The sequence below is a fragment of the Coregonus lavaretus genome (genome assembly GCF_964263955.1).
Source record: "Coregonus lavaretus genome assembly, chromosome: 8".
In the NCBI taxonomy this organism is placed as follows: Eukaryota; Metazoa; Chordata; class Actinopteri; order Salmoniformes; family Salmonidae; genus Coregonus; species Coregonus lavaretus.
The window spans coordinates 21,631,289-21,651,355 of NC_139995.1; the positions used below are offsets into that span (position 1 = coordinate 21,631,289).

The following is a 20,067-nucleotide window of genomic DNA, read 5'->3' on the forward strand; positions in this document are numbered from 1 at the left end:
GGAAAAGTCTGAAATGAGCTGCCTACGTATTGCTGACATCACAAGTGTAGGCCTATGACACATGACAGCTATAGAGGACTTCAGGGGTGAGTTTAGCCTCAATCACACCTCATCTGGATATGTGTGCAACAAAAGTTCAACATTCACCTTCTGCGACCATTTCCGTCAAGCCGTCTACGCATACAATTTGATGCATACGTTCTTGAAATCTAACATATGCAACACACAGAACGCACTGCAACTGCCTCTGCAACGCAATGCTGCAAGGCAAACAGTGTTCCATTGGAAATGAATGTACTTCTGGTGTACCAAAACGCAATGACACTGTAGGTGTGATCGAGGCGTTTCCCCTGCTCTCTTGACTATAAGTGGGGTAACTTATTAAGGGAGAATTTAGCTTTCACCTTATAGATATTTAATGAATAGAACAGACTATTTTCTCATCTCCGTTCTTACTTCCCAAACAGTGAGTAAAGACTAGACTGACTGTGTGCAGTACATGATGTCCTTACATGTATAGTGCTTACTTTTACAAGTTGCTTTTTGGGAATCAAGTTGTAGCGTGACTTTACACTGAGGACAGTATCTTGTTACTATACTAAAGGTTAGGATTGGCTATGCTGATCCTAGATTTGTGCTTACGGGTAACTTCAGCCTAGAGTGACTATTTACAGCACCGTTTTTGTCACCATTACTAAAAAACATAATATTCTTCAGATTTTTTTTGCAAAAGGACCACTATGCCTTCTGATGGCTATGTGGCAAAATATAATTAAATGCGTTTGACTGCATTCAATTTTTTTGTTATGTCAGTGTTGCACATACAGCCTTGGGCTTCTCTAATTTTATAGCATGGTAATTAACATTTCAAGACAGCCTTGATCAGATCACTGACACCAACCCATGTAATAAATCAATTATAGATCATAGCAGCCAAAACAAAGAGTAAGGTCATCCTTTGTTGTTAATATTGTAAATTATGAGTACTTTATTGAGTGTGCTAATATAAATATGTGCTAAACAAAGATGTGAATGTGTAGTACTTTAGTAGCACTATAAATATTCAACTAACATAGGAAAGCCATCTGAGGTTTTAGACCGTTTCCAACAAGAATAGCAGTTATTCTTAAAGTTGCACTATGCAGAAATCGCGGCGCAATTTCCTGGTTGCCAAAACTCGAATAGTTTGCCTAATTTCAGTTTATGTGACAAAATAAGATGGTAAAATGAATCTCTACACTATCTAAAATGCTGTGAAATATATTTTCCAAAATCAAAAATATTGTTGTTTCAGCTGTTTGAAGCTGGTGTACAAAACTTTAAGTTAAAAAAAAAAACACTAAAACTAAACTTAAGAATGGGAAGCTTAGAAATAGCACACATAAAACAGATCTACCGCTTCATAGACTTAATTTCAAGTAGAATTATAGACCTATAACTTACATTCTATGTGAATTTGGTCAGGTTGCCCAAAAAGTTACATATTGCCACTTTAAAGCTAGAATCCTTAGTTGCTACATTCATTTTTGGACTTTAAAAAAAAAGATATATACACACACACATATATATATATATATATGCATTGATTCTTGAAGAATATAGCTTATAAGCTTGTTTTAGTCCAATGTTTGTAAACAATGTAAATGTAAACAAACACTGTATAGCCTCAAAACATGAATAAAACTCTAAGTCTGATATCATGGATGGTTAGTCCTTGCATCTATGACTTGTTCTATGAATTTGCGAACAGTTATATTTCTCCAGGCCCTTCCCTCAGCTTTTAACCAAAACAGAGGCGGGGAGTCCGCTTTCTTATTGTTTCAATTAAGATTCTAGCTTTAATGAAAGCCTCATTGCACCCATTTTAACTGTGAAAGTGCCATCACCACACTGAGTGTGCCCATCCCCTAACCGTGCACACAGGCTTTTTCAGGTGGGCACAATGATACTTAACAGTCAGACAGAAATTATGGTGTAAAATAGATTTATAATTCTCTGTTGTGTAAGACAAACATACATTTCAGCTTTATTACATTACATGTATATTTTTCCACCCCACTGAATAAGCCCTGGTTGTTACCTGTGGTGTGCACCTACTTAGGGTCAGAGGATAGGAGCCCCCTCTTCAAGGTGTCAACTAGTGGCCACAGATTCCTGGGCTATATCATTGATTGATCAGACTTTTGTTGTCACCGGTCAGTCTGGTGCACTTGTTAAACAGAACAACCAGATTTCAGCCGGTGCAACCCAACAAATCCAAAACACACCTTGGCTTTGACAAAAGCGAGAACACTCACCATCTCTGCACAGTCGCATGGCTTCTCGATTTTTCCCGAACTCTTTCAAACTTTCCTCTGATTCAGCACCTAAAAGAGGCAATCGATTACACACTGAGATAAATAGTTGCACTTGCTTGCTTCTGCTGTTGTTACCAGTAGCGTTTCTTCATATTCCAAAAACTGCACGCAATCGGCAAAAAAGCTCACGATCATCGTTATGTCTCGATTCTACACACACATCCAGTACGCACGAGCACTCACCGTCGTTGCCGTGGAGTTTGGCAGCATTGACCCAGCTGCTCCAAGGCTGTCCCAACATTATTTCTGGACTAGGCATGGATCTGCGCTCCGCAACAGTCGCCATTGCTGTGGAGCCTTCTCCCCGCTGGATCTGCTGCTGTTGCTGCTTTAGCTGCCTGGCCACTCTGCGCTGCTCCCCCCTGACGTCATCATCGGCCCTTTCCGACATTCTTTCCGCTAGAATGTAACAAAACGGCAGTCAGCGTTGTGGTGTTCTCAGGATTGCTTCATTGATAGACTCGGGCAAACGCATGTTTCCGTAACGCTAATCCCTTTGATTATGTGTTCAGAAGCTAGAGGACACCACCGGAATAGCTCTTGTTTTGACGGGTGCATGTGTGCGAGGCCGTCCCCCGGTACATACAGTCTTGGCAATCGCAGATATCGCAGATAAAACTTTAAGGAGGAACATCTAAATTCACCTCCCTGAGTGCATTAAACGTAATAAATCCAGGTCACTTACACGGGATGTGACAACAATATGTTGTCAACTAGAAAATAAATACTATACTCATCACCTTCTTATAGCCTATGCCTAATTGATACAGTTCACATTGTAGTAATTAGTTGTTGTTGGGTTTTTTTTATCGAAAAACCTGTTTAATTAATGAAAATGTGGTTAGTTATAGTAACATATTATTACTATTTTTATTTTATTTTTTACAGTGCCCTAATATTGATCAAATGAATATGCTCCGATGTATTATATCATAACAACCTGAATCACTCTTGCTTCCAACTTCAGAATGATGACAGAGAGGGTACACACCCTCGATAATGCACATCGATGACCGAACAGTTCATTTATATAAAAATGCTTGTTAAAGTCAAACAATTAAGACAGGGACCTGTTTTTTGTCGCGGGATGGGGGAGTAGATATTCATTGATGTCCTACTTCCTTAAAGCGCGACTGCTTTCCAGTTTACAGTACTGACAGATTCATATTTCTCACAACCTTTTGCAACACATCAGTGCTATGTGACGCATGGATGGAATTCCTACATCCATAATCTAGGAATTGGGAACACTTTACACCAAACAAGCAGAAAGAAAGCTATCCGTTCACGGTTACCTTTCTAAAAGACTTCATTCAGATGTACAGTTATATAAGAGTCTGTAGATTAGGTCTTACAAAAATATGAATGTCTGAGGTCTTTATAGCGTTGAAATATTCCTCGGAAGTATACCTTCCACTTTCAAAATGGGATTCGGATGTATCTTCATATTATCTCATGTTTGTAACTCTCAGCACAGGCCTAAACTACTCCTGCTACTCATGGGCAGAATCAACTTGTAACAGATAGTGTACACTGTAACCTCACCTGCCATACAGGCTTGAAGTTCGAAGTGAAAGTTATAAGATTTTACATTTCAGTCATTTAGCAGACGCTCTTATCCAGAGCGACATGCAGTTAAGTGAGTGCATACATTTTTCATAACATGTTAATAAGTGGTGAAATCCTACACAACCATATTTAGTTTTTAATCTTGCTTACCAGTAGTAACCAGAAATTACTGAATGCATTTTCACTGCATGGGCAAAACTTCTACTGCCATTACAAAAGTCTAAAAGGACAAATAACAAGTGGGCAGAAACTAGCCCTATAAATGACAACTAATCAGTGCAACAATTTATGACAGACAGCGAAATGTGTAGGTATGATGCTGTGATGGAGCTGGTTATGGGGGATTGTATATGGTTCCACAGTGTTAACGTATTACAAATATTAAATAATTGTATACTAATCAATAATAAAATATTATTTGGCAAATTGTCTGCATCTGACAGACTTTGAAATTACAAATGATAAATATTACACTTCCATGTTGGTCTATGCAGTTGTTATACCATATGTATTTAGGCCTACTGTTTATGGGACCAACGGGTCCTCCGTGCATCAGAAGGCATTGACTCAGGAGCCAATGCTGCTCTTCAGGTCTCAGGGATACCTCTATGACACTTCATCCCGCTTTGACCTCCTGACAGAGACTCATCCAGTTCATGGAACCAATATGACCCATGGGGTTCGAACTCAGGTTTATGGTGCAGCAGAAGAGCGCATCAGCCTAATAAGTCAAGGCCTAGGCATTGGCTCTTCCGGTCTCAGCCTAGGTTACTCATATGCGTCGTACCACTTCTGTTACATTTACTAATTTATTATCAATATCTTATTGAGATTTTGTAATGAAATGGCCGCTGAAAAACTGCAGACCTGAGAGCAGTCTGATTGTAGCTATGTTGCAGGACTGTGGAGTGAGTCTCAAGATTGATGTGTAGAATGAGTAGAAATACAGGGTATTGTACTCACTGAAACCTTACCTTGTCAAATGTGGAAAAGGGAACGCAATCTTAACTGGATCAGTAAAACCTCATCGGTTTGGGTGATCTCTGGTCACTCCACACAAGTTGTGGAAGGAATCTGGGTGAGATAGAGAAAGAGACGGGTGGGAAAAGTTAGTATTAGGTTCATTGTTTTCCTTGTCTTGATGCCGTAATCACTGTTTAGGGAATTACAGGGTTGTCTGTCTGGAAGATAACACCGCCTCCAATGCTCCTGGTGGATCTGGCTGTAGCTCTGTGCTCGGCAGCTTTCAAGCTAGCACATGAGCTACTTATGGAGCTCCTCGCCGCAGCAGAGTAATCCAATCCAATAAGCACTATCCCTGGTTAACCACTCCAGAGCCCTGCAGTTTGCAGCGCAATAATCCCTTCCAAAGATGAGAAAAAACAACACTAAAATCATTTTCCCATTAAAACATTTTTTGAGGGGGGTTGGGGGCTTGAGCCATTTAACTTAATTTAGCTAGACACAGGAAACCAATTATTTCCACTAGAAAAACTGTTGCAAACTGTAGGCTTCTAATGCACCACACATAGTAGCCTAATATGACAGCAAGAAAATTAGTTGAAAAATTAAATACAGAACAGTAATAATAATTAGGCCATCCATTTTATTTTTGTACACAAAAGCATTGTAAACATCAGTAGGCCCAGAACTAACTTCAAGAACTTTAGACAATTTCTGTTTTTTTTTTTTTTTTACCATTGTAGGTTACTCATCAATTCAACACAATGTGAATAATGAAAACAGTATTACAAAGATAAGACATTAAATAGGTGTAGGTGGTGAATATGAAACCCTTTAGGGCTGACCCCAATTAGTCGACTGGTCGATTGTTTGGTCGTTAGGCTGTTGGTCGACCAAGATTTCTTTAGTCGAGCAGTAACAAATATATACACTACCGTTCAAAAGTTTGGGCACTCTAATGTAACTCCTCTTTCTATTCTGGTTAGAGCCAGTTTACGCTGTTCTGTGAAGGGAGTAGTACACAGCGTTGTACAAATTCAGTTTTTGGCAATTTCTCGAATGGAATAGCCTTAATTTCTCAGAACAAGAATAGACTGACGAGTTTCAGAAGAAAGTTATTTGTTTCTGGCCATTTTGAGCCTGTAATCGAACCCACAATTGCCGATGCTCCAGATACTCAACTAGTCTCTTTAAATCACCACAACAGTTTTCAGCTGTGCTAACATAATTGCAAAAGGGTTTTCTAATGTTCAATTAGCCTTTTAAAATGATAAACTTGGATTAGCAAACACAACGTGCCATTGGAACACAGGACTGTTGGTTGCTGACAATGGGCCTCTGTACGCCTATGTAGATATTCCATAAAATAAATCAGCCGTTTCCAGCTACAATAGCCATTTACAACATTAACAATGTCTCAACTGTATTTCTGATCAATTTGATGTTATTTTAATGGACAAAAAAATTGCTTTTTTTCGAAAACAAGGACATTTCTAAGTGACCCCAAACTTTTGAACATAGTGTATATTTGCGCCCATCTCATCAAACTAATCCATCTCAGTGAACTAATCCATTGCGGAGGCCTAGACTAAAAGCCATTTTATGCTTGATCTGAAAATGTGGTTGGAGGCTCCATATAGAGGATGTGACGCAATTGCGGAGCCTCCAGAGGCATGCAGAGGCCAAATCGAGTTCTGTACCGCATCGCCATGCGACTCCCATATGTTGTAACAATGCAGAGGGCTCTGTATAACTCAGAATTGACATGATTGGTTGACGGTAGGTGGGGGCGGTACATCCTGTAGAAAACACAAACTCACTTCCTTGACAACAGCTCTGCACTGCTCCACGAAGCGGAAGAAGTATGAATGCTCTGACTTCTGCTGAGGCCGTATCACCGTCGGATTGACCATGCGCCCAGATGCACAATGCACTTCTCTCTCCAGAATGCGCCCTCTCCCGCCAATTTGTGCACATTCATTGTTTCATAACTTCATGGTGTGAATTGTTTGCGTTTGATTGTTAGTGTATATCAATTCCCCATTACATATATCACCAGTAGTACATTTACCGTTAATTCCTATAATTTCTAATATACAATGTTTGTTATTTTGGTTACGGTAATTTATGTTAATGCATTCGGGCTCCCGAGTGGCGCAGCTGTTTAAGGCACTGCATCTCAGTGCTTGAGGCGTCACTACAGACCCCCTGGTTCGATTCCAGGTTGTATCACAACCGGCCGTGATTGGGAGTCCCATAGGGCGGCGCACAATTGGCCCAGCGTCGTCCGGGTTTGGCCGGTCATTGTAAATAAGAATTTGTTTTTAACTGACCTGCCTAGATAAATAATAATAAAATATAAAATAAATTACTATTCCAGTCTTCCCGTTATCATTGTCGGAGTGGACACAATGTTTGCAGAGTGCACAACCTATGCTACACTTGTGAGAAACAAGTTTTGGTTTATTTCATTCCATTTACGAGTTGTCAATTTAATCATTGTATTTTTGTTTGGAGCGCTCCTGTCAATGTGGAGTTAGGACTCGCACGCATAGAAGTAGGCCTATAAGTTACCTGGCCTGCGCGTAAATGTAGACATAGAAAATGTACCCATTTGGGGATCTGATAGTATTTCTGATTGGCTTAACGCGCTACCATTAATGACCTGTGGAGCTTCTCAAAGTAATGTTTTCTTCACCTCAAACTGCAAGCAAACAAAGTCTGTTTTTACATCCATTGAGAATTACAATAGTTCCTCAATGTATTTGAAAAATCTTTCCAGCTCTCTCCCTTTCGATAACCACTCAGCTTGAAAGGGTAAAATGTCATGCTCTGATCCAGTGGAAGCGTCATAAAATAGTTGTCCCGAGCTCACTGGCGCAGGAAACTCTGAGGGCCCAGAATATTTTATACAATGTTACAAGTTCACTAGCTCAAGCTTTGGGGCAGACCCAAAGTTAATAGTTGATACAATGTTTCAAGTTCTTTGCAGACAGGCCATGTGTAGCCAATGTGATTTATAGGATACTTATTTTTATCAGGATATTTTCTACATGCAGGCAGCAATGTTTTTATTTGTTGGCTTTATTTATTTGACATAGTTGGCAATGGCAATATAAGTTACTTTTTAGGTTTGTATAATTTTTATTTAGATTTGGATAGAATTTTGATTAACCACATGACAATGATTTTGACATATGAAGACGTTATTATAAATTTAATTAAACCGTTTCACGAAAATGTGCATATGAAAACCATAACTGGCACGCAGATCGGTAGAAATGGTAAGATAAATTGGCATTCCACATGAGAAAGGTTGCAGACTCCTCGTGTAGCCTATTACCAGCAACTTCAGCAGTGTAATGGCAGAATATGCTAAAGCCAGCAGGAGGAGAATAGTTGGGTCAGGTTACATTTTATTTATCTAGATCTCTGGCGCCCTCGAGGCATTTGTCTTATTTCATCAAACCATAATCTTAAAGCCATCAGACAGGCTCAACGCATATAGTTGATTTTATTAAAACACATAGGGTGTAAAAACATGTCTATATATGGAAAAATACACATACACATTTTTCGACCAATCGATTGGGGTGTAGGGTTTGAGCATAGCCTGAAGGTAGGGAGGGGCAGTTCCCCTTGCTGCTCCGTAGGCAAGCACCAGGGTCTTGAAGTGGATCTGTACTTCGACTGGAAGCCAGTGGAGTGTGCGGAGGAGTGGTGTGAGATGGGACAACTTGGTAATGTTCAACACCAGGCGGGCTGCAGCGTTCTGGATAAGTTGCAGGGGTTTGATGGCAAAAGCGGAGAGCCCAGCCAACAAAGAGTTGCAGTAGTCCAGACGGGAGATGACAAGTGCCTGGAATAGGACCTGCACTGCTTCCTGTGTGAGGAAAGTTCATACTCTATGGATGTTGTAGCATGAACCTGCAGAAGAGAGTCACTGCTTTGATGTTTGCAGAGAACGACAGGGTGTTGTCCAGGGTCATGCCAAGGTTCTTTGCATGCAGGCCTTCCACGGGAGGAAGAGCAGCTCCATCTTGTCGAGGTTGAGCTTGAGATGTCTGCCAGGCACGTTGAGATGCGTGTCGCCACCTGGGTGTCAGAAGGGGGTAAGAAGAAAAGTAGTTGAGTGTCATCTGCATAGCAATGATAGGAGAGACATCATTTGTGAGGATATGAAGGAGCCGAGTGACTTGGTGTATAGAGAAAAGAAGAAAGGGCCTAAATCCGAGCCCTGAAGTGAGAGGACCTGGTGCAGACACAAATCCTCTCCACGTCACTTGGTACGAGCAACCTGCCGATATGAGACGCCCAGCCCTGTAAAGGTGGAAAGGAGGATCTGATGGTTCACGGTGTCGAAGGCAGCAGATAGATCTAGTAGGATGAGAACAGAGAGTCAGCTATGTCAGAGCGGAGAGCCTCCGTGACACAGAGGAGAGCGGTCTCAGTTGAGTGAGCCATCTTGAAGACTGACTGGTTAGGGTCAAGAAGATCGAGAGAGATAATGAGAGAGTTGGTCATAGACAGCAAACTGTTTTGGAAAGGAAAGAAAGAAGGGATACCAGACTGTAGTTTTTGATGTCAGAGGGGTCGAGTGTTGGTTTCTTGAGGAGGGGAGCAACTCTGGCCATCTTGAAATCAGTCAGTGGTCAGGGATGAGTTGATGAAGGAAGTGAGGAATAATATAATGATAATAATAATAAATGCCATTTAGCAGATGTTTTTATCCAATGCGACTTACATACATTTTACGTATGGGTCGTCCCGGGAATTGAACCCACTACCCTGGCGTTACAAGCGCCATGCTCTACCAATTGAGCTACATAGGACCACGGAAGGTCTCCAGAGATGATCTGGAGAAGGGAGGAGGGGATAGGGTCGAGCAGGCAAGTTGTCGGGTGTGCTAGACATCACTAGTCCCAGGATTTCATCTGGAGAGAGAGGAGAGAAAGAGATCAATGTGTAGGGTAGTTCTTTGTGAGCGGGAGCAGTGGACTCAATAGGAGTGAAAGAGAAGCGGATGTCGTCTACCGTCTACCGTCTTCTTCAAAGTGGCTGACAAAGTCATCCGCAGAGAGGGAGGAGGGAGGGGAAGGAGGTGGAGGATTAAGGAGGGATGAGAAGTTGGAAAATAGTTTCCTAGGGTTAGAGCCAGAAGTGATAGAAAGCGGCTTTAGCAGCAGATACAGAGGAGGAGAAGGTAGAGAAGAGAGAGTGGAAGGATGATAAGTCCTCCGGAAGTTTAGTTTTCTTCCATTTTTGCTCAGCTGCACATACTAGTGAGGCCTTGTTTAATCCAAAAATATGTACACACCCTTAAATCACAAAACACAATATAGGCCTAGGCTACATCAGCACTGATGCATCATGACTTCAACTAGCCTAGGCCTACTAGATTAAGTGAAGTAGAAGGGCTGGGCGATATATTAATTTGAATTTATGTTTTAGCACAATGTTCCAAATGCCTGTATCGCAAGAATATAGTTTTTTTGACCTCGGTTGTCAGGTGAACAGTGTTTCCTCCGACACATTGGTGTGGCTGGCTTCCGGGCTAGGCAGGCGGGTGTTAAGAAGCGCAGTTTGACGGGTCATGTTTCGGAGGACGCAAGACTCGACCTCCCGAGTTGCAGCGATGAGACAAGATCGAAATTGGGGAGACAAAGTAAAATAAAGTAAAATAAAATAAAAAGAGAAGACTCTACTAAAAACAAGCGTATCAATGAACATGACTGTGGAAAATGAATGATCCGTTTCTGTACCGCTAGCAGCATTTCAGCCACAGACTGTCCAGTCTGTGTTTTACAAAATGTGTAATGAGCATAAAAAGATGCATTTATATCACGAATTGGAAACTTGTTCTCATTCTGACAAAATATGCATCTTCTTAACCAGGTAGGCCACTTGACTTCAATATCTTAACAAAGTGAATAGGTCATGTTGTTCAAACAGTTGGAGACGGACAAGAGGGTGTTTTCATAACAGTTCAACTGTTCTACCTTGTTAGCAAGCAAATAGATTCAAGTTGTTTAGACTTTAAATATAAAGATTAACTGGTTTCTCACTAGCACGTTGGCTTGCGCTTGAGAGATTGTTTATGAGAGTGTGTTAATTTTCTATAACGCCTGCTACAAGAACTTGGTCATTATTAGTGGATGTGCATTGTGCATGGTTCTGGTTAAATAAATAAAAAATATATAATTTTTCATTGACAGTCTTGAAGGCCAGATCAGTGATTATTGGAAAAAAGCAGGTTCAAAAATTTGGTAAAATAATTAAATGATTAGTGAGTCTTATGGTTGTGGGAGGCTTATATTTAGTATAGATATAATTTTACATGCAGTGTATTGACCTTTAATTGTGCAACAAGGCTAATTTACAGAAAACAAAAAAGAGATATAGATCATGAATCGCCCATGTTTGAAAAAAATGGAGATATGATTTTTAGGCCATATCGCCCAGCCCTACACAGTAAGCAACATAGTGTAGCAATGATAGGAGAGACCTCAGTTGGTAGAGCATGGCGCTTTCACCACCAGGGTTGTGGGTTTGATTCCCGGGGCCACCCATACGTAAAATGTATGCACACATGACTAAGTCACTTTTGATAAAAGTGTCTGCTAAATGGCATATATTATTACTAGAGGAGTTAAGCCTAGTTCATTCAAAAGCCACATTTTCCAAATTGTGTAACTAGCAAGAAGGCCTAATCTATTGAAATCATGAGACCCAAAAATGTCTAAGTTACTTACTTTATTTACCGGTCAGCTAGCATTAGCTGCATTTGGTCTACATGAAAATGAATAGTGAAAGAGTCACTTGGGTCATTCCACCTCAAAAAGCACAAGAAAGAGGATTTGACACCCACCATCTCAGATTGTTCTGAAATCGTTTTGGTTGTTAGAAACATAAGATTAGCATTCCTACAACATTGTTTTGTTCAAATATAATTTGATCTCTAAGAAATTAAGAGAATTGATTGCACCCAAATTGGCCATTTTAATTCATAGGATTCATTTTCATATTTAATAAATGTAGTATCTAACATCCAATTTGGACCAAACTTTTTCGAACATTGAGTTAGACATGAGGAATCCAAAGAAATTGTCAAAAGCCAACCACGGACTCCCACACCAATCCCACCCCAACAACGAGTATATAGTATCAGTTCTCTATGTCTGACAAGTAGTATGGAGTTGCAGCTTGGAGTATTGTTTCTTCATCCTATGTAATGTATTCTCATTGAATTTGGTGATGTTTTTTTTCCCATTCAGAGAAATTAGTCATTTAAGTTGTTAGGTTCATGTCCCATCCTACATCCTGATATTACCAGGTCCTAACCACTAGATGGTGCTGTTTCCTCTATTTGGTGAAAAAGGTTTGAAGAAATACCACCCTCAATGTTAAAGGGATAGTTCACCCAAATAAATTTTTTTTTATTGTTTCCTTACCCTGTAAGCAGCCTATGGACAAGGTATGACAGCAACCCATGCTTTGGTTTCGTTGGCCACTGTTTCAACGAAACCAATGCAAGTCAATGGTACCTTTATTAGTATTTTCACACTTCATATCCAAATCATTCTAAAGTATCAAAAAAATGATTGTGTAACTCCATGATGTTACTTATAGATGGATATGAAGCCTGAAAATGCCAATATAGGTACCATTGACTTGCATTGGATGTGCCACAAATGTAAAAAAGTTAACATTTGAAACAGTGGCCAGTCAGGTAAACAAATCCAAAGCATGGGTTGCTGTCATACCTTGTTCATAGACTGCTTACAGGTTAAGGAAACGAATATGTAATTTCTAATTTGGGTGAACTATCCCTTTAACATTGAGGGGGAGGATTCTATTTTTTTGTTAAATCACCTAATAGCAGGAACAGCATCATCTCGTGGTCAGAACCTGGTAATATCAGGAGGTAGGATGGGACATAAACTTAACTTCAATGACTAATTTCTCTGAACAGGGTAAAAAAACATCTTCAAATTCACTAAGAATACATTACATAGGATGAAGAAACAATACTCCAAGCCGCAACTCCATACTACTTGTCAGCCATAGAGAACTGATACTATATACTCATTGGGGTGGGATTGGTGTGGGGTGTGGCGGAGTCCATGGGTGTCTTTTGCCCATTTCTTTGGATTCCTCATGTCTTACTCATTGATAGAAAAAAGTTTGGCCCAAATCAGATGATAGGTACTATATTAATTAAATATTATATTAATCCTATAAAATGGCCAATTTGGATGCAATCAATTTGCTTAATTTCTCAGATATCAAATTCTATTTCAACAAAATAACATTGCAGGAATGTTAATCTTTTCTGTTTCTAACTACAGAAAGGATTCAGAACAATCTGAGATGGTGGGTGTCATGGCTTGCTTAAATGACATTGAGCGACCCACTTGTTAACTTGACTAAAACAATTACTAATCAAGAACATTAGCTATCTAGTAGGTTAAATGTATTATTTGAGTAAATGACATAATTGTGTCAAAATAATGAAAAAGATTTACAGCAGCAGGAAAGAAAAATTAAGCCTGTTTTATACAATGTATTTAGGCTACTTTTGGTTGGGTTTGTCAGTTACACTGATTAAAAACCAATGCACACTTTGGTCACGCATATGACTGTTCATATGAACCACATTGTGGCACAGAGCCACTCTAGCATGGTTCTTTGGAGGGCATTTCACCGCTCAACACCAATGTTCTCTGCACAAAATAAATTTTACATCGAGAAATTTATAAATGCATAGTTTACACAGCATTGAGACAAGTTTAAAAGTAACATCATACTTATTCATGTTTAATAGTGGCTCATCGAGGGGGGAAAATAAAAAAATGACACACTTGTCATCTGACAGTTGATGGTGGCATTGACATTGTTTGTTGACATTGCACTGTCAAGTGCACATCCCTCAACGATTATGTTCACAAGTTCAACAATTTGTCTAATTACCCTACATTTGCACTAAATAATTAAAGTTAGCTGCTCAAATAGGGCACAAAAAAACAAACATGTAGGCCAGGCAGCCAATAGCGTGCCAGAAACAGAAGTTAAACATGTTAACGTTATTTCTATGTGAAGTTAACTAGCTAGCTAAACAACATAGCTCTATGGTAGCTAGGTATTAGTTGAACCAGTATCTGGGCAGAGGAGACGATGATCTCGTCATATTCATTGTCTCCTCTGCCCAGGCACTGGTTCAGGTATTAGTATATTAGATACTACTATTATATTAGTTAGGGACTGTAGTTGCATCTCAGACTTTGACACCATGGGCAAATTGACAGTTGGCTAGCTAGCTCTGGGAATGTTGGATTCCAGATTGCATCACATAAAACCAAGTGAATAACATGACATAACTACAGATTCAAACACAAAATATATTATCTGACTGTGAAATTAGCTGTAAAAGATGCCCAGCTCACCAAAATGTAGCTAATTTTGCAATCAATCGAAGAGTTGCTAATATTAGCGCTAGCCCAAGTAAGCTTGCTAGCTAGCTAGCTGGCCAGCCATGTCTTCCAATGAAGCTGGCAAAAGCACAGCATAAGTCATTAACAGCCTTAATAGAAACATGATGTATTTACACTTACAAGGGTCCTGGACGTTGGGGATGCAAATGTGACGGCAGACAGATGAAAATCTGTTGAATGTGGCAGATATTAAAGTCAGGAGATCGTGAAAAAATAACGAATGCAATGCTCACTGACTGTGGAGGTCTTTACCAGGTGCTTCCATGTCTGTTTACCAGAATGCATTCTGGGACATGTACGTCACTTCACCAGCACGCACGCACGTTGCAGCCCTGCCAGCACGCGGTTTCAAAATGCTGAAACTGGCGCCATTTTGTGTCTTCTCAAAGGGGCCAAGTAACAATTTCCAGCTAAATAAAGGCACCGTAATGGTGAACAAAGAAGTGCAGTTTCATGGGATTCGCATGCTGTCAAAATTTAACACGAGGCCTTTTGACCAATCCATGTCCCTTTATTAAGAGGTGGGACATTTCCAGTAGCCTTGTTTATTTATGCCACGGAGTTTCCAAACGTGTCTTTGTTGGAGCTTTCAGACAACTGGGAACTCGGGGGAAAAAACGAGGTCAAATCATAGCGCCAGTGTTCTTCAGGTCGGAGCTCTAAAAAGATGCCCGAGTTTCTGACTGGAATTCCGAGTTGGATGAACGTTCAAATCGGAGTTCGTTTTTTAACGAGTCCCAAGTTGTCTTGAACGCACTGAAGTCGGAGATTTCCGAGTTTCCACTTCCGAGTTGTATGAACGTGGCATATTTCCTTGAATAAATAAAGTTGAATTCAAAGAAGAAACTAATCTTGATGGGCAAATGGGTGCTGTAACTGATGGTGAGATTGTTAATTGTTTGATATTACCCAATTTGTTGAAAATGGTTTCTTAATCATGAAGTAGCTACCTGTCTTAAATAGTTCTGCGTATTTGAAATGGCCATTTTAATCTTGTCTTGAAGGCCTCAGCTACATTGATTGGCTAGCTAACGTTAGCAAGCGACCGTTACATGTATTTGTTAGCTATGCTAACTAGCTAGTGAACTATTGTGTACAGTATTTCATGAGTACGTGATGATGATAGGCGCTACATATCTCTTGTGTTTAACTAACTACATAATTTTACATAAGTGTGCATGGCGGACCTTTCTGAGTTTGTCATGAACAAGCGATATGAATGTGTTACTAGTTAGCAGACATGAAGCTAGGGTTAGCTTGCAAAGGTTGTTGGTCTGGAGGTGGTCAATGTGCTCATTGCTAACTTCTCCATTACAGACGAAGTTATTCGAAAACGTCTTCTCATTGATGGAGACGGGGCTGGAGACGACCGACGTATCAATGTTCTTTTGAAGAGCTTTACTAAATGGTGCAATTCAACTGGGTCGCCTCAAGAAGGGTAAATGTGACTGCTCTGCCCTGTGTGATAAGCCGTTGTTGCTACTATCTAACCACCAATCATTGCCTTTAATACCAGGAGAAGTTGATTTGACTGACTATTTTATATATATATATATATATCATTTTTATTTAACCTTTTAATTTAACAGAGAAGACCTATTGAGACATAGGTCTCTTTTTCAAATGCACCCTGTATAGTCCCCTGTAGTTCAGTTGGTAGAGCATGGCGCTTGCAACGCCAGGATTGTGGGTTTGTTTCCCACGGGGGCCAGTATGAAAATGTATGCACTCACTAACTGTAAGTCGCTCTGGATAAGAGCGTCTGCTAAATGACTAAAATGTAAATAATACAACACAAATATACACATTATATGGATGGATAGAATCTCACAAATCACCCAGAAAAACAGTTTGATTCCTCCACAAAGAAGTTCCCAATCAACACTTTAAATTGCCTGAATGGCACCAGAACATCAAGATGAAATGTATTTAGAATTTTGTTCCAGCAATACAGTGCATTAAAACTAAAAGCAGATTTACCTAGCTCGGTGGAGAACCTAGGAACCTCAAGTTAACCAATCCTGTGAAGGGGTTCAGCAACTCTGATGTCCACACTTCAACAGCAAAGTTGGATAAGACAACGTTTTTGAAGTAGGGCCTTGTAAACAAAAGGAGTAATGTGGAGATCTACGGGTCTTCAGTGAAGTCCAGCCAACCTTTTGATACAGAATGCAGAGATGAGTATCAAAACTGTCACCTGTAACAAAATGAAGGGCACTATTGTAGATGGCATCCAAAGGTTTAAGATTAGTAGCAGCTGCACTTTGATAAATATCACCATAATCAAGAACGGATAAAAAGGTATACTGAATAATCTGCTTTCTACTGCTTAGTGAAAGGCATGATCTGTTTCTGTAGAAATAGCCAACTTTAAATCATAGCTTCTTAAGCAGCATTTATATATATGTAGTTCATCTGAAACATTCTTACAAGAGTTTAAAAACATGTATTTGGTTTTGTCCGTATTAAGCACAAGTTTTAAATCAGCATAGCTAATAAATCTTACTGGTTTTGACACAGCCAGATCAACAATCGGAGCAATAGCATACATAATAGTATCATCCGCATATACACTATATGACCAAAAGTATGAGGACACCCGTTCGTCAAACATCTCATTCCAAAATCATTGGCATTAATATGGAGTTGGTCTCCCTTTGTTGCTTTAACAGCCTCCACTCTTCTGGGAAGGCTTTCCACTAGATGTTGGAACATTGCTGCGGGGACTTGCTTCCATTCGGCCACAAAGCATTAGTGAGGTTGGACGATTAGGCCTGGCACGCAGTCAGCTTTCCAATTCATCCCAAAGGTGTTTCGATGGGGTTGAGATCAGGGTTCTGTGCAGGCCAGTCAAGTTCTTCCACACCGATCTCAACAAACCATTTCTGTATGGACCTTGCTTTGTGCACGGGGGCATTGTCATGCTGAAATAGGAAAGGGCCTTCCCCAAACTGTTGCCACAAAGTTGGAAGCACAGAATCGTCTAGAATGTCGTTGTATGCTGTAGCGTTAAGATTTCCCTTCACTGGAACTAAGGGGCCAAGCCCGAACCATGAAAAACAGCCCCAGACTATTATTCCTCCTCCATCAAACTATACAGTTGGCACTATGCATTGGGACAGGTAGCGTTCTCCTGGCATCCGCCAAACCCAGTTTTGTCCATCGGACTGCCAGATGATCACTCCAGCGAATGCTTTTCCACTACTCCAGAGTCCTATGGCGGCGAGCTTTACACCACTCCAGCAGACGCTTGGCATTGCACATGGTGATCTTAGGCTTGTGTGCGGCTGCTCGGCCATGGAAACCCATTTCATGAAGCTGCCGACGAACAGTTCTCGTGCTGTCGTTGCTTCCAGAGGCAGTTTGGAACTTGGTATTGAGTGTTGGAACCGAGGACAGGCATTTTTCTTTTAACGCGCTTCAGCACTCGGCGGTCCCGTTCTGTGAGCTTGTGTGGCCTACCACTTCGCGGCTGAGCTGTTGATGCTCCTAGATGTTTCCACTTCACAATAACAGCACTTACAGTTGACCGGGACAGCTCTAGCAGGGCAGACATTTGACGAACTGACCTGTTGGGAAGGTGGCATCCTATGACGGTGCCACGTTGAAAGTCACTGAGCGCTTCAGTAAGGCTGTTCTACTGCCAATGTTTGTCTATGGACATTGCATGGCTGTGTGCTTGATTTTAAACACCTGTAATCAACGGGTGTGGCTAAAATAGCCGAATCCACTAATTTGAAGGAGTGTCCACATACTTTTGTGTAGATTCATTTTACAATTTTTAACAGATTGACCAATGGTGTTTGACTGTTTTCATTGACGTTTACATCAACTGTCATGTAAACTATCTCAAAGTGAAATTATAATGTATTCCTCTTTGCAGATTCACACAGTACCAGAGGATGTTGGGTACATTGGCACAATGTGAATTCTCAATGGGGAAGACCTTGCTGGTGTATGACATGAACCTCCGGGAAATGGAAAACTATGAGAAAATATACACAGACATAGGTGAGAGAAAAGACACTTGCATCTCAGTCCGTTACACCAGGGTTTCCCAAACGTATTCCTTCCCCCCTCCCGCCCTACACAGGATTAAAATAATCAAAGCTTAATGATGAGTTGGTTATTTGAATCAGTTGTGTTAGTGCTAGGGAAAAAAACTAAACGTGCATCCGGAGGGTCAGGACAGAGTTTGGGCAACCCTGCATTACACTATGTTCTACTGTCAACCCATAACTTAGTCAACACTTAGTCATGCCATATTTGATTATCTTCTTTCTCTTAAGAACGAAACATCACATCAGCACATGATAAAATATCAGAATGCAAAAAGGAGATCCAGAGGGCAAAGAGAATACGAAAGAATCGTCAAGGTGAGGTTAACCTGGGTGCACTTAAATATGTATTAAAGTGCAAGATGGCTGTATACTTTTTGGGGAAATTATCTATTGTTTTTAACTTGCACAGTTATTGATTAGTCTTGTGTCAATACTTTTAGTATAGGAATCTGGCAGAGTACTTTTCATGCTAGAGTACACTTTAAAATGTTCTTTGTCCTTTTAATTTTGCATTTGGCAGAGTATGATGCACTGGCAAAGGTCATCCAGCAACATCCAGATCGCCATGAAACACTAAAGTGAGTTTACTTCCTCATTTCTCTACACATTTTAATGGAGGCAGCCAACAGGTATACATGTACATGCATATATTTCGATTTTAGATGTGCGCTTTTCTTTTTACCACAGGCAGTTGGAGGCGCTTGACAAAGAGCTCCAGCAGTTGTCTCACATCAAAGAGAATGTGGAAGATAAGGTAGGCCTGTTTCCTGCGTGCTTTGTTTGATTGATATATTATCTTAATTATAGATTTGTATGGTGTTTTCTTAATATATTGTCTGTTTGTCCTTCAGCTGGAGTTGAGGAAGAAACAGTTCCATGTGCTCCTCAGTACCATCCAGGAACTACAGCAGACACTGGAGAGTAAGTATGACTGTAGCCGTTGTGCTCTCCTATGGCAAGATGGGCTATGAGTATGCTGGACTGTGTTTTGTCGGTTATTGATTGTGATCCACCTCCACTACTCCTGTGTAATGATGTTTATATATTCTGGTTTCTCTCAGATGATGAGAAGTCAGAGAATGATGACACTCAGGAAAGCTCCATGGAGAATGGAGAATGAATGCATCTCAGCTGTCAATGTAATTTAGTTATGTACTATTTTTTTGTTTTTGATAATGCTTTTCATTTGAGCAATGAAGTTTCACTTGAGTTTGTCTTGAGTTGACATTTTAGTTTTTATAATACCTGTATGTTTTTTTTTTGCTGAATAAAGTTGTAAATTGCTCTTCCACATTCTCTCTTCATTAGAATGTCAGTCGGGTTAGGGATGTTTATGAATAAGCTGTCACTGGGTGGGAGTGTAGCTAGGGGTTATTGTTTTCCTATATTCACCTTGGCACTAACATGACTTTGGTTTGAGGATCCTCTCACAAATGTTTATGTATACACCAGGCGTTGGAACCGGTTCAGGGAACAGAACCGAAAACCGGAAAATACATTTTTCAAGGAACGGAACCTGGGACGAAAGTGATCCATACTGTTCAGGAACAGAACCGTTATTTAAAAAACATGGGAACCGGTTAATAATGTTATTTTACGTTCCAGGCATTTTTTTCCGAGTCCCAC

The 20,067-nt window shown here is 40.3% G+C and overlaps 2 protein-coding genes across 2 annotated transcripts in view; one reads left to right on the forward strand and one right to left on the reverse strand.

Moving 5' to 3' along the window:
* LOC311133880 (ataxin-7-like) overlaps nucleotides 1-14,625 on the reverse strand; it is a 38,969-nt gene extending 24,344 nt beyond the window's left edge. The window contains exons 1-4 of the mRNA XM_084167485.1: nucleotides 14,501-14,625; nucleotides 4,901-5,000; nucleotides 2,541-2,756; nucleotides 2,298-2,366 (exon numbers count right to left, since the gene is read on the reverse strand). Coding sequence (XP_084023611.1) covers nucleotides 2,298-2,366; nucleotides 2,541-2,748 — 277 coding nt within the window. The 5' untranslated portion in view covers nucleotides 2,749-2,756; nucleotides 4,901-5,000; nucleotides 14,501-14,625. The remainder of the gene's footprint in view (nucleotides 1-2,297; nucleotides 2,367-2,540; nucleotides 2,757-4,900; nucleotides 5,001-14,500) is intronic.
* Nucleotides 14,626-14,802: 177 nt separating this feature from the next.
* On the forward strand, nucleotides 14,803-19,732 carry thoc7 (THO complex 7). The gene is made up of 8 exons (XM_084166879.1): nucleotides 14,803-15,262; nucleotides 15,698-15,818; nucleotides 18,264-18,391; nucleotides 18,670-18,756; nucleotides 18,962-19,019; nucleotides 19,129-19,195; nucleotides 19,293-19,362; nucleotides 19,503-19,732. The coding sequence occupies exons 1-8, from the start codon at nucleotides 15,244-15,246 to the stop codon at nucleotides 19,559-19,561; spliced, it is 609 nt and encodes a 202-aa protein (XP_084023005.1). The 5' UTR covers nucleotides 14,803-15,243; the 3' UTR covers nucleotides 19,562-19,732.
* The last annotated feature ends 335 nt before the right edge of the window (nucleotides 19,733-20,067 follow it).

What these genes read in the sequence shown, in the direction of transcription:
- thoc7 (XM_084166879.1), top strand. An exon ending in GAAAATATACACAGACATAG is followed by an intron (nt 18,392 to 18,669) that starts GTGAGAGAAAAG and finishes CTTTCTCTTAAG; the next exon opens with AACGAAACATCACATCAGCA. An exon ending in ACTACAGCAGACACTGGAGA is followed by an intron (nt 19,363 to 19,502) that starts GTAAGTATGACT and finishes GGTTTCTCTCAG; the next exon opens with ATGATGAGAAGTCAGAGAAT.